The sequence below is a fragment of the Anabrus simplex genome, chromosome 3, assembly GCF_040414725.1.
Source record: "Anabrus simplex isolate iqAnaSimp1 chromosome 3, ASM4041472v1, whole genome shotgun sequence".
Lineage (NCBI taxonomy): Eukaryota > Metazoa > Arthropoda > Insecta > Orthoptera > Tettigoniidae > Anabrus > Anabrus simplex.
Window position 1 is genome coordinate 492,164,364 of NC_090267.1, and position 17,057 is coordinate 492,181,420.

General features: G+C 41.2%; 1 protein-coding gene across 1 annotated transcript in view; it reads left to right on the forward strand.

Annotated features, from left to right (window-relative positions):
- The window catches only part of LOC136866557 (ETS-related transcription factor Elf-5), a 95,295-nt gene that overhangs the window by 74,059 nt on the left and 4,179 nt on the right, over nucleotides 1-17,057 (forward strand). Inside the window, exons 7-9 of the mRNA XM_068226763.1 lie at nucleotides 2,005-2,082; nucleotides 2,691-2,759; nucleotides 4,910-5,099. Coding sequence (XP_068082864.1) covers nucleotides 2,005-2,082; nucleotides 2,691-2,759; nucleotides 4,910-5,099 — 337 coding nt within the window. The remainder of the gene's footprint in view (nucleotides 1-2,004; nucleotides 2,083-2,690; nucleotides 2,760-4,909; nucleotides 5,100-17,057) is intronic.

A 17,057-nucleotide genomic window follows, 5' to 3' on the forward strand; every position in this document is an offset into this window, starting at 1 on the left:
ACTCTGGATGTGATCCAGTGAGGTGATAATGAGGCCGCTCCTCTGGAGTACAGACGCCTTGTGCAGCCGCCCCTAACCTGGAGAACAGACGCTGCATAATGGATTCCAGTGGCATTTCCTCCACTGTGGGGACCATCACCCCACCCAAAGGAGCTCATTCGCCCGAAGCCGTTGGCCCCCTTAGGGAGTCAGGTTATTTCCCGCCGCCCAACACTCGGCGTTGGCAATTTTACAGCTGGGTGCCAGACCAGCAAACCCTCCTCCTTTCTCATTCCGGACTTGGGACCGGACAATGGCGGAGTTATTTATTTCTTTTACATTAATACTGTGATTTTTTTGTAGTTTTCTACAGTATTTATTTGTTGCACCTGTTTTGTAGCCTTCATTGCCTGGAAACATTTATTAAGTGAAATTAAATGCATCCCTCACCCCTCGAGCTCATAAACATTATTTGTCTATTTTCTCATCCAATTCGCCTTACACTTCAATGCTGATATTTTTATGTGCCGTAGTTTACCTTTGATTCTGTACAAACCAAAAATAGCCCCTGTAAATCCCCCGTTCCTTTTAGTTAATAAAACAGTTTGTAGCTTAGGTTCTTCCGCGTTTTGTCTTTAACTTAAATACAGAATTTTACAAATTTTTGTGCCGCCGTTTTCCCGTGATGGTGTTGAGCAGAGCCGTTCGATATGGCAACCGTGTTTTCTTAACATGGAATGAGCTATACATACTCTGCACTGTTTGGCCTCTTAGACACAAAGTCCACAATGTCACTGTCACAATCAACACAACCAGTCTTGTAATCAACTGCAACGTTCAAATCACAATTCACTACAATCAGTCAGCTGTTTACGCAAACACGTTTCCATGTCAACGCACTGTCAGCTCGACTGTACAGTGGGCTAAATTTAAAGAGAATGCTATGTTATTGAAATGTTGTCATTTAAACAAGACCGCCAAATAATAACGAAACATATATCTCAACGTTTGCATTCAAACATATATATCTCGGTAAGGACCCCATGTATATGAAAACTTTCATTCACAGTAAACGATACATTTCTCTTGGGACACACTGCATATTTATTACCTCAGAAAAAATCTTGATAATTATTTGTATTATACTTATAACTGATCATCTGAAAGTCTTTTAGTTTAGGTGTCCGTCTGTTTGTTTGTGTACCTAAAACTGGAAAAAACCGAGCCCGATAGCTCCATTCGCTTGAGTGCGGCCAGTGTCCAGTATTCGCGAGATAGTGGGTTCGAACCCCACTGTCGGCAGCCCTGATGATGGTTTTCCGTGGTTTCCCATTTTCACACCAGGCAAATGCTGGGGATGTACCTTAATTAAGGCCACGACCGCTTCCTTCCCAGTCCTAGCCCTTTCCTGTTCCATCGTCGCCATAAGAACTATCTGTGTCGGTGCGACGCAAAGCCAATAGCAAAAAAAGAAAAAGAAAGAAAGAAAACTGGAAAACGGTCGGCCAAAAGTTACTAAAACTCCGTATTTGGAATCTACACATTCAGGGTTGTGCAATAGTGTACAGTACATGGAGTAAGCAGTTTATAGGCAGATCAAAACAGACATGCATTAATATCTCTGTTGATATCCGGTCTATTGGAAAAATTGATATAGCAAAAGGTGTAGGTAGTGCAAATTTTCAGACCGTTTATATCACATACAGACGAGTAATAAGGGATATGCTCACGAAAAATGGGTTTTTAGTGGGATTAAAGTTGTAACGGGGAGGCAAAGTTTGGACGAGAAACTGTACCATATTACCCATTTGGAAATCGTCCTCATTCTGTCTTGAATTGGTTCAGGTTAGCTGACGCATTCTGAAGGGAAATATAATTTCAACCGCACCGTAATTAACGTGTGAATTAAGCCACGGATTCTGGCATAAATTTAAGGAGGAAACATATAATTCCATTACATTACATTTCTTCTATTATAAGATCTATAAAGAAATTATAATTTAATGAGGCATGATTTTGTTTCAGAATTTGAGGAGAGAAGGAAGGAGATATCGTCAATGGTACCGACACCACAAGAGCCTGAATATCCAAGCAGCCATTCAGGTAATGTGAAATAGAGTTCAATTAATGAATATTCAAGATAAACTTAAATATTATAACTAAGTGGTCAGCCTATTCAATACAATATATAATTTATTATATTTAGTACATGTTTCGTCCCCTAAGGGACATCATCAGCTAATAATAAATTAACATTAATATATCAGAAATACAAAATAAATACTATTAAAATTGGAAAGACACATTAAAATTTTTTGATATATGGTTACGAGATTTAAAATAAGATCTTCGAAACTTTGTTAAAATTGTAAGTCATAAGACAGATAAAACAGTTAAATTGTCCATATTTCTCTTGTTGAATATTCTTGGAAAATAGCAGTTTTGCTTACAAAATCTTAAAACATCATTTGTTGTAAATAAATTTATTATACCATCTAAGGAATGCTTATTAAGTTTCAACAAATCTTTCACCAAGAGATACAAATCAAGTGTGCTATTGTGTTGAATGTGTTCGTATGGCACTACGTGAATATCCCTTGGTCTGGAAATTTTATGATATATATCACACTTCCTGTTCCTGATAGTTCTGTTATGTAAATCTAATAAATGAAAATCAGCTGTGATTTACGATTTCTATCTCGTTGTTCTAGGAAGTGATTCGGACGACTCTATGGAAGATCGGCCTGAAATGCAAAATGCGCTGCCGAGGAGACGAGCAGGTTTGTATAAATTCAGGCTCTGATTTAGATATCCTTACACTCTTTCCCAGAACTACATTATGTACATTTTCTGAAACATTCCAACATCTTCTGATATGTTATTTTTAGATCTGGCACCCCTGACGCATCTCCTTCAAGTTTCTCCGCTCGAGCCCGTTTATGCCAGGGGAGATCGTACCTTGTGCTTGCCACTGACATGTCTTACTATCAGAAACCAAATGTGATGGGCTACTGTGTCACTTCAGTGACTGTTGTCGCTACGCCGTCATGCCACTCTACTTTGCTAGAGTAATTAATTCATTACAAAATAATCCGTCAAATCCGACACGCAACACGTAGTAATTCATGAAATCAAAACGCTAATTTTCTTGTTTAATGTATCTTATTTGTGGAACTTTTCTGTCCCCTGTGGTTGCTGGATCTCAAGATTGTTAGGTGAGATCCATAAAATACGTTCGTTCGAAGCCGGGCGGGGTGCGGGTTGAGGGGGCTGGTCTTAAAAGAATATGACAAAAGTGTACGATAACTTGGGGAGAGGGGCGATCATCAGTTATTCTTCGCTATTACCCGATATACAAAATCCATTTAATGTTCTTTTTAGCACTTTTCATATACGTTTTTATTCCGGACAAACATAAAACCGAGCTCGATAGCTACAGTAGCTTAAGTACGGCCGGTATCCAGTATTCGGGAGGTAGTGGGTTCGAACCCCACTGTCGGCATCCCTGAAAATGGTTTTCCGTAGTTTCCCACTTTCACACCAGGTAAATGCTGGGGCTGTACCTTCATTAAGGGGACGGCCGCTTCCTTTCAACTCCTAGCCCATTCCTGTCCCATCGATCGCCAATAGACTTATCTGTGTCGGTGCGACGTAAAGCAAGTTGTAAAAGAAATAAAATAGTTTTTGGCGTTTGGAAAACATTATGACCAATTTTGAGACAGGTCTGCTAAATGTAAATTCTAAGAGTAGATGAAATGGCGCATGGCCCTTAGTGCCGGGAGTGTCTGAGGACAATTTCGGCTTGCCAGGTGCAGGTCATTTGAATTGACACCCGTAGGCGACCTGCGCGTGGTGATGATGCAATGATGATGACGACACATACACCCAGCCCCCGTGTCAGCGTTAGAATTCCCAACCCTGCCAGAAATCGAACGCGGGGCCCCTGTGACAAAAGGGCAGCCTGCTAACCATTTAGCCACGAAACCGGACATTGCAAGAGTAACATATTCTTTCCTTCATAATCTGTTCACCCTTCATCGTTTCTCCCTCGGACTCAGCGAGGGATCCCACCTCTACCGCCTCAAGGGCGCACAAGACATTGGGTCGGGGAATGCAACCGTGGAGGAGGACCAATACCTCGTCCAGGCGGCCTCACCTGCTATCCTGGACAGGGCCTTGTGGTGGGATGGGTATATTGGAAGGGACAGACATGGAAGAGGGAAGGAAGCGGCCGTGGCCTTAAATTTGGTATTATCCAGGCATTTGCCTGGAGGAAAAGTGGAAACCACGGAAAACCACTTACAGGATGGCTGAGGTGGGAATCGAACCCACCTCTACTCAGTTCACCTCCCAAGGCTGAGTGGACCCCGTACCAGCCCTCGTACAACTTTTCAAATTTCGTAGCAGAGCCGGGAGTCGAACCCGGGCTTAAAGGGATGGCAGCTAATGACGCTAACCACTACATCACAGAAGTGGATCTAAGAGTAATACATTATTTTTTAAATGTAATATTAATCTTTACAGTTTCCTTCATTAGGGAATTCGCACCATTTTGCTTTATACATTGCTTATAGCCCGTATAAAATCTCACGGTACGCTAAGAAGTTTTGCGAATGCATGTGGAAACCAGCATTAAGGTTATGTGCCTGGAATTCTCTCGTTATTATTTTGTTGTGAAGTTGGCACTACCTCTCTGTCATATGTATTGACTTTTACGTTTTCCCAGACAAGGGTGAAGGGGATAATATATTTTGGACGTTCACTTAGGGGGGGTATTGAGAATTGGTACGTGTTACAATGTGGGAGGGGGTTACTTTTTATGTCATTTTTGTGAGTGTATTTTGTGGCTGTACCCTTATGTGTTTTATTATCCTCTTGAACTCTTACAAATTGTCATTTCTAGTTGTTAAACGGACATGCTTTCTTCTAGGAGGCTATGGTAGTCTTTGGCCGTTCCTGCGTGACCTCCTTAAGTCAGGGAAGAATTCGGAGGCAATCGACTGGGTACAACGCGACAAAGGAATTTTCAAAGTTAAGGACAGCAGGAAGTTGGCACAGCTGTGGGGAGAACGGAAAAACAACCCAAATATGAATTATGAGAAGATGAGCCGCACACTCAGGTAACAACAAAGTGTCTGAAGCACGGTGGCAGACTCACAAACAGACATACACTAATGGTCGTAATTCTAGAAACTTTCAACATTCGCAATGTGCAGTATTATCACGTTTTATTAGCAGTTGAAAAACTTGTAAACCCCCTTAGTAACTGAAAAGCTCATTTTCATCTGTAAAACAGATATTTTGCCCTTAAACCTGTGTCATTTACAAATAATTACTATAGAATAAGAGAAAAACAATCTTGTAGATATCCGGGAAGTTTGACGACATAGTGAACTGCGAGAACTGTTGTAAGGAAATTATTCCAAAATGGTCTAAAAACCTAGATCACTCAGGAAAAAGTCATTTCTGAACTAAAGACTAAGTGGAATCGCTTGAAATGCCGTAAAAACAATAAATATTTTACTTATGATAATTAAGGTAACCCAGCATAAATGTGACATTTCATTAATAGCAAGTGAATGCGAAGAACACCACATAGAATCTTACTGAACGCACCGTGCATTTTCCCAGTTATTACATTTAAAAGGTGCTTTGTTTATACTAAGATGAAGTTATTTCGATTAATAATGAATTATTTAATGCTTTTAATGTCGTCGGAGCTATTTTAAATCGATCCAAATAAATTCAGTGCTCAAAAACTATAATTACCATATTTCTTACAAAGTTTCCAGAATTATGGCCACCAGTGTAGATATTACAATAGCAAAACGAGTACCAATTTTAACTAAATCACCAGTAACTAATTAAAACTGTACAGATTTATTAATTTAAGTATTTAATTACGTTTAGAATAATATTATTTTGGCTTATCATGATTAAACTATCTTTACATCGGTCTGTTTTTAGACCAACTTTGCTTTACGGAAGCGAAAGCTGAGTGAACTCAGGATACCTTATTCATAAGTTAGAAGTGACAGACATGAAAATAGCGAGAATGATTGCTGGTACAAACAAGTGGCAACAATGGCAGGAGGGTGCTCGTCATGAGGAGATAAAGGCTAAGTTAGGAATTAACTCAGTGGATGAAGATGTTCGCATAAACCGACTTCGGTGGTGGTGTCATGTGAGGCGAATGGAGCGGGATAGGTTACCTAGGAGAATAATGGACTCTGTTATGGAGGGTAAGAAAAGTAGAGGGAGACCAAGATGACGATGGTTAGACTCAATTTCTAACTATTTAAAGATAAGAGTTATAGAAGTAAATGAGGCCGCAGCACTAGTCGCAAATAGAGGATTGTGGCGATGTTTAGTAAATTCACAGAGGCATGCAGACTGATGTATTATTATTATTATTATTATTATTATTATTATTATTATTATTATTATTATTATTATTATTATTATATGGTTCATGTTTGTGGGTTACTGTAGTCACGTCCTAGTTCGTGAACCGTGGCCAACCACTGAGTGGCCTAGTAAGTGGTCCTGAGAGTCGGGATACCAGTTGGTATGGAATGGGAGTGGGCATCTCGGACATATTCTGAGTCGTGGCCCTCCTTGTGCTCAGGCGGCTAGGACTATACAACTCACCGGTGGTCCATAACCCGTTAGAGGAGAGATCCTCACTTCGACTATGTGCAAGTAGGGCAGCATCCTGCTTCATGAATTTACCGAGCTCAGAACACTTTAAGCAAGCCTCGGACCTATGGGAGTAATGGAGTCCCACTCCCATTTGACAGGCGAGGGACTCCTTGGAAGCAACTTGGCGAACGAAATAGAATTCGATGGGGAGCTATCAATATTAATGGGGCTTATGGAAGAAAGAAGGTAGAACTGGCTGAGTCAGCAAAGAGGATGCATCTGGATGTGCTAGGAGTAAGTGATATTCGGGTAAGGGGAGATAATGAGGAAGAGATAGGAGATTCTAAAGTGTACTTAACGGGTGTTAGAAAGGGAAGGGCAGAGTCTGGGGTAGGGCTCTTTATCAGGAATACCATTGCACGGAACATAGTTTCTGTTAGGCACGTAAATGAGCGAATGATGTGGGTAGATTTGTCAGTGGGAGGAATTAGAACAAGAATTGTGTCCGTATATTCACCATGTGAGGGTGCAGATGAGAATGAAGTTGACAAGTTTTATGAAGCATTGAGTGAGATCGTGGTCAGGGTCAACAGCAAGGATAGAATAGTGCTAATGGGCGATTTCAATGCGAGAGTTGGGAATAGAACTGAAGGATACGAAAGGGTGATTGGTAAATGTGGGGAAGATATGGAAGCTAATGGGAATGGGAAGCGTTTGCTGGACTTCTGTGCTAGTATGGGTTTAGCTGTTACGAATACATTCTTCAAGCATAAAGCTATTCACCGCTACACATGGGAGGCTAGGGGTACCAGATCCATAATAGACTATATCTTAACGGACTTTGAATTCAGGAAATCTCTTAGGAATGTACGAGTTTTTCGTGGATTTTTCGATGATACAGACCACTATCTGATCTGTAGTGAACTAAGTATCTCTAGGCCTAGGGTAGAGAAAGTGAAATCTGTCTGCAAACGAATAAGGGTAGAAAATCTCCAGGACGAGGAAATTAGACAGAAGTACATGGATATGATTAGTGAGAAGTTTCGAACAGTAGGCAGTAAGCAGGTTCAGGATATAGAAAGTGAATGGGTGGCATACAGGGATGCTGTAGTAGAAACAGCAAGGGAATGCCTAGGAACAACTGTGTGTAAAGATGGGAAAAGGCAAACATCTTGGTGGAATGATGAAGTGAGAGCAGCCTGTAAACGTAAAAAGAAGGCTTATCAGAAATGGCTCCAAACATGGGCCGAGGCAGACAGGGATTTGTACGTAGATGAAAGAAACAGAGCGAAATAAATAGTTGTTGAATCCAAAAAGAAGTCGTGGGAAGATTTTGGTAATAACCTGGAAAGGCTAGGTCAAGCAGCAGGGAAACCTTTCTGGACAGTAATAAAGAATCTTAGGAAGGGAGGGTAAAAGGAAATGAACAGTGTTTTGAGTAATTCAGGTGAACTCATAGTAGATCCCAGGGAATCACTGGAGAGGTGGAGGGAATATTTTGAACATCTTCTCAATGTAAAAGGAAATCATCATGGTGGTGTTGCAAACAGTCAAGCTCATGGGGAGGAGGAAAATGATGTTGGTGAAATTATGCTTGAGGAAGTGGAAAGGATAGTAAATAAACTCCATTGTCATAAGGCAGCAGGAATAGATGAAATTAGACCTGAAATGGTGAAGTATAGTGGGAAGGCAGCGATGAAATGGCTTCATAGAGTAGTAAAATTAGCGTGGAGTGTTGGTAAGGTACCTTCAGATTGGACACAAGCAGTAATTGCACCTATCTATTAGCAAGGGAACAGGAAGGATTGCAACAACTATCGAGGTATCTCATTGATTAGTATACCAGGCAAAGTATTCACTGGCATCTTGGAAGGGAGGGTGCAATCAGTCGTTGAGAGGAAGTTGGATGAAAACCAGTGTGGTTTCAGACCACAGAGAGCCTGTCAGGATCAGATTTTCAGTATGCGCCAGGTAATTGAAAAATGCTACGAGAGGAATAGGCAGTTGTGTTTATGTTTCGTAGATCTAGAGAAAGCATATGACAGGGTACCGAGGGAAAAGATGTTCGCCATACTGGGGGACTATGGAATTAGAGGTAGATTATTAAAAATCAATCAAAGGCATTTATGTTGACAATTGGGCTTCAGTGAGAATTGATGGTAGAATGAGTTCTTAGTTCAGGGTACTTACAGGAGTTATACAAGGCTGTAATCTTTCACCTTTGATGTTCGTAGTTTACATGGATCATCTGCTGAAAGGTATAAAATGGCAGGGAGGGATTCAGTTAGGTGGAAATGTAGTAAGCAGTTTGGCCTATGCTGACGACTTGGTGTTAGTGGCAGATTGTGCCGAAAGCCTGCAGTCTAATATCTTGGAACTTGACAATAGGTGCAATGAGTATGGTATGAAAATAAGCCTCTCGAAGACTAAATTGATGTCAGTAGGTAAGAAATTCAACAGAATTGAATGTCAGATTGGTGATACAAAGCTAGAACAGGTCGATAATTTCAAGTATTTAGGTTGTGTGTTTTCCCAGGATGGTAATATAGTATGTGAGATTGAATCAAGGTGTAGTAAACCTAATGCAGTGAGCTCGCAGTTGCGATCAGCAGTATTCTGTAAGAAGGAAGTCAGCTCCCAGACGAAACTATCTTTACATCGGTCTGTTTTCAGACCAACTTTGCTTTACGGGAGCGAAAGTTGGGTGGACTCAGGATATCTTATTCATAAGTTAGAAGTAACAGACATGAAAGTAGCAAGAATGATTGCTGGTGCAAACAGGTCGGAACAATGGCAGGAGGGTACTCGGAATGAGGAGATGAAGGCTAATTTAGGAATTAACTCAGTGGATGAAGATGTTCGCATAAACCGACTTCGGTGGTGGTGTCATGTGAGGCGAATGGAGGAGGATAGGTTACCTTGGAGAATAATGGACTCTGTTATGGAGGGTAAGAGAAGTAGAGGGAGACCAAGACGACGATGGTTAGACTCGGTTTCTAACGATTTAAAGATAAGAGGTATAGAACTAAATGAGGCCACAACACTAGTTGCAAATCGAGGATTGTGGCGGCGTTTAGTAAATTCTCAGAGGCTTGCAGACTGAACGCTGAAAGGCATAACGGTCTATAATGATAATGTATATATGTATGTTATTATTATTATTATTATTATTATTATTATTATTATTATTATTATTCGTTTAGGCCTACGATGGACCACGTGGTTCTTAACTCTGGTGAGCTCTTTTCTTCCTCTTAGCCCAGTATTCTTTCATTCTAGCGCTATGGATGTCTTTTCTTTCTTGAGTCCATTTCACTCCTACTCCTGGACGCAGTGATTTAATTGTTAGTGACTGGAGAGAGTCAGATGTCTTGACTAACTTTCTGAATTTATCTCGGTTGTAAATGTCAACGTGATCAATGTTTAGGTATTGTAGGTCTTTCCGTACTAAATTCGTCCATTTGGCATTTGTTGCTTTCCCTCTAGATACAGTGTTGAAGACTCTTGAAGTGAGTCTCTGGCTGTCCATCCTGACTACATGACCATAGAAGATTAGTCTTCTCTTCCTCATAGCTGTTGTAATGCTCTCTATTTTACTGTACAGTTCGTTGTTGTGCCTGATTCTGTAGCCATCTCCTTCTTTAATGGGACCCATAACCCTTCTAAGGATCTTTCGCTCTTTCAGTTCTAGTTTTCTGAGTTGTCCTTTCCGGGTCATGTTTAGGCATTCTGAGGCGTACAGTACAGATGGTCTTACGACGGTGTTGTAGTGTCTAAGTTTCAGATTCAAGGTGAGGGATTTAGACTTGTATATGTTCTTACAAAGATGATAAGCTCTTTCTAATTTAGTGCATCTACTCTTCATTGCAAGATCCTCATTAACATTTGGGGTTATCCACTCTCCAAGATATTTGAATGAGTTGGCCTTGTGTATTATTTTGTCCCCCAAAGAAATGAAGTTGGGTGCTTCTCTGATGTTTGTCAGAAATTCTGTTTTATTGACAGCGATCTTTAGCCCTGCTTTAGCTGCTATGCGTTCTAGGGAGGATAGCTGGAACGTAGCTTCTTCCATACTTGAAGCTAAGAGTGTGAGGTCATCTGCGAAGGCTAAGCAAGTAACTGTTAACTTGTCTTTTTTGTAGCCGATTTTTAAACCAGAGTTCTCAGCTAGTGTTTTCGTCCATTCCCGAATGACCTTCTCCAGCAGACAGTTAAACAGGATAGTTTCCTCTCCCCCCCCCCCCCCCAGGGCTCAGCGAGTGATCCCACCTCTACCGCCTCAAGGGCAGTCTCTTGGAGCGTTAGACATTTAGTTGGGGATACAACTGTGTAGGAGGACCAGTACCTTACCCAGCCAGTCTCACTTGTGGTCTTGTGGGGGGGGGGGGATGAGGAGATCGGTAGGGAGAGGCAAGGAAGAGGGAAGGAAGCAGCCGTGGTCTTAAGTTAGGTACCACCCGGCTATTTGACTGGAGAAGAAGTGGGAAAACACAGAAAACCACTCCGAGTGTGGCTGAGGTGGGAATCGAACTCGGGCCTCCAGGGGTGGCAGCTAATCAACCTAACCACTACACCACAGAGGCGGGCACAGTGTTATAATTTCTTCTTCGGGCCGATGACCTTCGATATTAGACCCCTTAAAACTACAAGCAATTTCTTCTTCGAAACTACAAGTACTGTATTATCGCCTCTACTTCTATTTCTGTCGCGTACGAGTTCTGCTTTGCTAAACAGTCTGTCATAAAATTCTGTTGTTGGCGGTTTGCATAAATATTTCACACCTAGTGTTCTCGGCTTTGTGAATTTTGTATTTGTTTTCCAGCAAAGGGTATGTGGTGATTTCATCGTCAGAACTGCTAACTGACAATGTTTGCTGGGTCGTAATGCTGCCGTTCAAGCACTGGGTCATCAGAGATATACAGAGTAGACGGAAACAAGGTGAACCGGATATATGAGCGTTAGTGGGTTAGTCATTCTGATAAATAATTTGTAAACAGACCGACTCATTGGCTGAACGGTCAGCGTACTGGCCTTCAGTTCAGAGGGTCCCGGGTTCGATTCCTGGCCGGGTCGTGGATTTTAACCTTAATTGGTTAATTCCAATGGGCCGGGGACTGGGTGTTTGTGCTCTCTCCAACATCCCTGCAACTCACACACCACACATAACACTATCCTCCACCACAATAACACGCAGTTACCCACACATGGCAGATGCCGCCCACCCTCATCGGAGGGTCTGCCTTACAAGGGCTGCACTCGGCTAGAAATAGCCTCACGAATTTAATTATTGACAAAGATATAGTGTAATGAATGCTATTTTCTTTTTATGAGACGCTATTTGTGAAGATTGTTTAAGTATATTCATTAAAGGAAATCACTAGACATTTTTTATAGTCTGTTAGGGACACTGAGGGATCTATGTCGTGGTTTAGAACAATTCATTAAACGTACTACACATCCTTACTAATGGCGATACAAAACTCTAGATCACGGGTTCTTCATTCTTGCGAGAGGAACGATCGTGTTGAATGTTGACAGGAGGACGGAATGTTGTATAACTTTGTAGATGTTCGGTGGAAGACCCAGTTCTTGCAGACTCTTGTGAAGTGTGTGTGGAATGAGGCCGGTGACTGACGGAATCACAAGGACTGTCCGTACCAGTTTCATCTTTCAGGTCCTCTTGATTTCTTCTGCAAGTTCTTCGCACTTGTAGACTTTTTCATGGTACTTCCTGTTTATGTTGGTGTCATTGGGGATTAAATACACGTTCATTATTGAGAGTTACAACATGATTATGACTCTCAATAATGAAAGTGTATTTATTATTATTATTATTATTATTATTATTATTATTATTATTATTATTATTATTATTATTATTATTATTATTATATATACATTCGTTTAGCCCCTTAAGGAGCACGTGGAACCATTAAATAGCACTGGTATTCTTCATCTTCTTGTTCTTCTTATCTTCCCAAAACTTCCTCATCCTTTCACTATGGGCCTGCCGTCTTTCTTGTGTCCACGAGTTTTTGAGCTTCAAGCTTTTCTCAGATGGATTCTTGGGTGCAAATTTATGGCTGTTGATCTTTTGTCTGTATGTATTCCTTGTGGTTGCCATTGGATCAACGTCGACTTCTGCGAGGTCCTTTTGTGCATCCACTAGCCAGCGAGCTTTGGATTGTCGGTTTCCATTGATAATAAGAAATATCTTCTTAGTCAGTCGTGAGTCATCCATTCGTGCTAAATGTCCATAAAATTTCATACGCCGTTTGCGTGCGACTGAAGAGAATCGCTCAGTTAATGCATAGAGTTCTTCCGAGCTTCTTCGCATCCATTTGCCCTCTTGAAACTTGGGCCCGAATATCTTCCTCAGTACCTGTCGTTCAATTTTCTCAATGTCCTTGATGTTAATGGTAAGTGCTGATGTCTCAGTTGCGTAGAGTGCCTCAGGGAGGACAACGGTGTGGTAGTGTCGGAGTTTGGCTTTTGTGGATATTGATTTCTTATTGTAGAAGTTCCAGGTGATTAGGTACGCTTTACGTAGTTTTTCTGCGCGCATTTTGTTGGCTGCTTTTTCATTGCCTGAATCAGCAATAATTTCACCCAAGTACTGGAATTGTTTGACTTGTAAAATGTTGCCATATTTGGTCGCTAGTGATGTTAGGTGTGTGCACTTGGAGTCCATGTATTGCGTTTTTTCATAAGAGATGTGGAGACCAGTTTTTATTGCAATCTCGTGAAGCTTCTCGATGGCGTGCCTGGCTTCTTCGGGAGTCCGGGTAATTATTGCTAGATCGTCAGCAAAGGCAAGGCATTTAATGTTAATCTGTTTACTTTTAGTTCCCATGTTTATTCCGGGTACTTCTTTCTCCCATGTTTTAATGACCTTATCCAGTACTAGGTTGAACAGAAGTGGGGACAATCCATCACCTTGTCTAACGCCTGTTTTTATTTCAAAGGGTGCAGAGATTTCACCCATGAACTTCACCTTAGAGGTTGTATCTGTTAAGGTTTGTTGGATTAACGTGAGTGTTTTGTTATCAACACCGTATTCTCGAAGAACATTGAACAGGGTACCACGGTCTATTGAGTCGTATGCTTTTTTAAAATCTACGAAAGTGACCACTGTGCGGTTTGACTGGCGGTGTTGGAGTATCATCTTCAGGTTCCAGATCTGTTCCACGCACGATCGATGTGGACGGAAGCCCGCCTGGTATTCGCCGATCTTATCTTCTGTCTGTTGTTCCAATCTGGTAAGCAGAGCACGTGAAAGAATTTTGTATGCTATTGACAGAAGGGAAATACCTCGGTAGTTGTTTGGATCCATCTTGTCACCTTTCTTATGCAGTGGATGGATCAGGGCAGTTTTCCAATCTACAGGTATGACTTCACTTTCCCATATGTTCGCAATGATGACCTGTAATTGGTCGATCATTTGATCCCCTCCAATCTTCAGCATCTCGGCGATTATACCATCTTCTCCTGGTGCTTTATTGTTTTTGAGATGTAATATGATGCTCCTTATCTCCTCATGAGTCGGTGGAAGGGAATCTGTGTTTGGAGTGGGTATGTGGAATTGAAGTTTCTCAGTTGGTGATTCGCAGTTGTGTAACTTTTTGAAGTGTTGTTTCAGGATGTCACAGTTAGCCTTTGTATTTGTCTCGAGAGTTCCGTCAGGGCGTCGAAAAGAAAGAGTGGGTGGCTTGTAGCTGGTCAGTTCTTCGCGAAAGGTTTTGTAGAAATTTCTCGTGTTATTCCGTTTGAAGTCATTATCGATCTCCTCTAATCTCTTGTGATGGTATGCACGTTTAATTCGTCTGAGTCTTTTGGACGTTTGCTTCTGAGTTTCTGAAAAGATATGCCAATTCTCTGGTGTTTGATGACTGTGCCAATTCTTCCAGGCTCGCATACGTGTTTCCAGTGCTCTGTCACAATCCGAAGTCCACCATCTATGTTTCCGTTTACGGGGTGGTTGGCCAAGTTTCCTAGATGATTCTTGGATATTCTCAAGGAGTGCATCCCATGTTTTTGCATTTGCACGCAACGACTGGGCAAACTCATGTGCATGTTCTTGCAGATAACCTGGGTCAATGCGTGGGATTGTAGGTTTTTGGTATTTCCTTCGGTTGGGTCTGAAACGGATTTTGATTTGTGAGAGGTGGTGGTCTGACTCTACATAACCTTTGCGTACCCTGATGTTCATAATTTCAGGGGAAAATTTTCTGGTAATTGCTACATGGTCGATCTGGTATTCGCCTAGGTGACTGATCGGCGATTTCCATGTGGTCATTTTTTTATTATTATTATTATTATTATTATTATTATTATTATTATTATTATTATTATTATTATTATTATGGGAGACCGGGGTATTGGCGATCACTGAGGTAATGGCGGACAGAGTATTTTGCGAGCAACTGTTGGCATTCCTGTGTCTTATTTGGTGCTGCTACCTAGCGCGAGTGCTCCTCTGACTTCCGCATTTTAGCCTAAACTCCAGTTGGCCGCAAGACGCCAGTGTGAATGTCAAACGTGTTTACTACGCGACTGTTTGTAACACTGTGCAGCTGTTAATTGCAAAAGTAAGTATATATTTGGTTACTTTGTATTTATGTGGATAGTACCAGTAAGGTTTACCTTCATTTATACAATATCTGGACCCTACAGAACTCTTTTAAACCGTTATTTTGTAAGTTAACGATGAAGTAGTATCATGGCGTTCAACGGAGCTATCGTGAACAACTTGTTCGGCATTGCCCCGTGTATTTTACGATTGATAAAACTCAGTTTATTAATTTAAAAACATTCTATTTAGGGTGATACGTCTCGTTTTATGTATCACATGTATTTATTTATTTATTTATTTATTTATTTATTTATTTATTTATTTATTTATTTATTTATCTGTTCATTTATTCATTCTGTTTATTAGCACATCTTAAAAACGTTTCAGATGAGGAATCCGAAGCGGAAGACAGCAAAAGCGAGCTGGACAGAGGAGGATCTCGAAAGAGCCAAGAAAGTTCGAGCAGAAGGCCGACCTGTACGAGAAGTAGCTAGATTATTCAATATTCCTGTTACTACTCTATATGATATACTTAAATCTGGTAACACGGAGGCACCAAACATGGGGAGAAAACCGTTATTTTGTATAGATCAAGAAACAGATATGGCCTGTCATGTAATTTGTTTAGCCAAAGCGTTCTGTGGAATTAGACCAAGCGAATTAAGACGTCTTGCGTTTGAGTTTGCAGAAAAAAATGAAATCACAGATAACTTCAATAAGGAGAAACGTGAAGCTGGTGACGATTGGTTATCTGGATTCTTAAAAAGAAATCCTTCCGTAAGCGTAAGGAAACCTGAGGCAACAAGTCTGAATCCCATAACAGTGTTCAACAAAGGGGAAGTTCATAGTTTTTTTTCACTCTTGTCCGAACTGATGGCCAAGCACAACTTCCCTCTATCGAAGAGATTTAATATGGACGAAAGTGGCTAAGTTGTGTCCAGAAACCAGGTACTATTCTGGCTCCCAAACGTCAGAAGCAGGTAGGAGCTGCTACTAGTGGAGAAAGGGGAAGAACAATAACCGTATACTGTGCAATGAATGCTGTTGGATCGTACGTTCCCCCAATGATGATTTTCCCTGCACTGCGCCTTAATGCCGAATTTCGTCGCGGTGGGCCAGAAGGAACAATCAGTGCTTGATCCAAATCGGGTTGACCACACCTGGTTGCTACATTTTGCTTCTTTTTTTGGTGCCTCAAGATCAAACCCCGTTCTTCTAGTGCTGGACAATCACTCCAGCCACATTTCTTTGTGTTCATATAATTTCTGCAAGGACAATGGTATATGCGTGCTACCATTACCCCCACATTCTTCTCATCGCATGCAACCCCTTGACATTACTTTATATGGGCCTCTGAAAGCCGCTTTCAATAAAGAGTGTGATATTCACATGAGAGAGAACCCAAAGATCATCATGTCAGATGTGCCGGTCATTTTCAAGAGAGCCTTTATCAAAGTAGCGAACATTGAGAAAGGGATGTCCGGCTTTAGAACGACAGGAATATACCCTCTTAACCCAGGAGTTTTCAGTGAGGAGGACTTCCTTGGTGCTACAGTGAGAATTGTTCATGACAATGAGACACCCGACGAAGGAGAACAACCAGAGGAAGAGATTCGTGAAGGAGTTGAAAGCAGGCCAAGTACAATTTCAGCGGATCATGTGGCTTTGCCACTTTGTACCAATCAAAAGGGAAATGGGTACATTTCTCTTGCAGATATTTCACCAATCCCAGGCCCTTCATCAAATTCTGGACAAAAATATCGTGGACGAAAGAAACAACATTCAGAACATCTAACAGCAACTCCAATGAAAGAAAGACTTCAAGAAAAGGAGAAGAGAAGGAAGTTGAATGCACAGAAGAAAC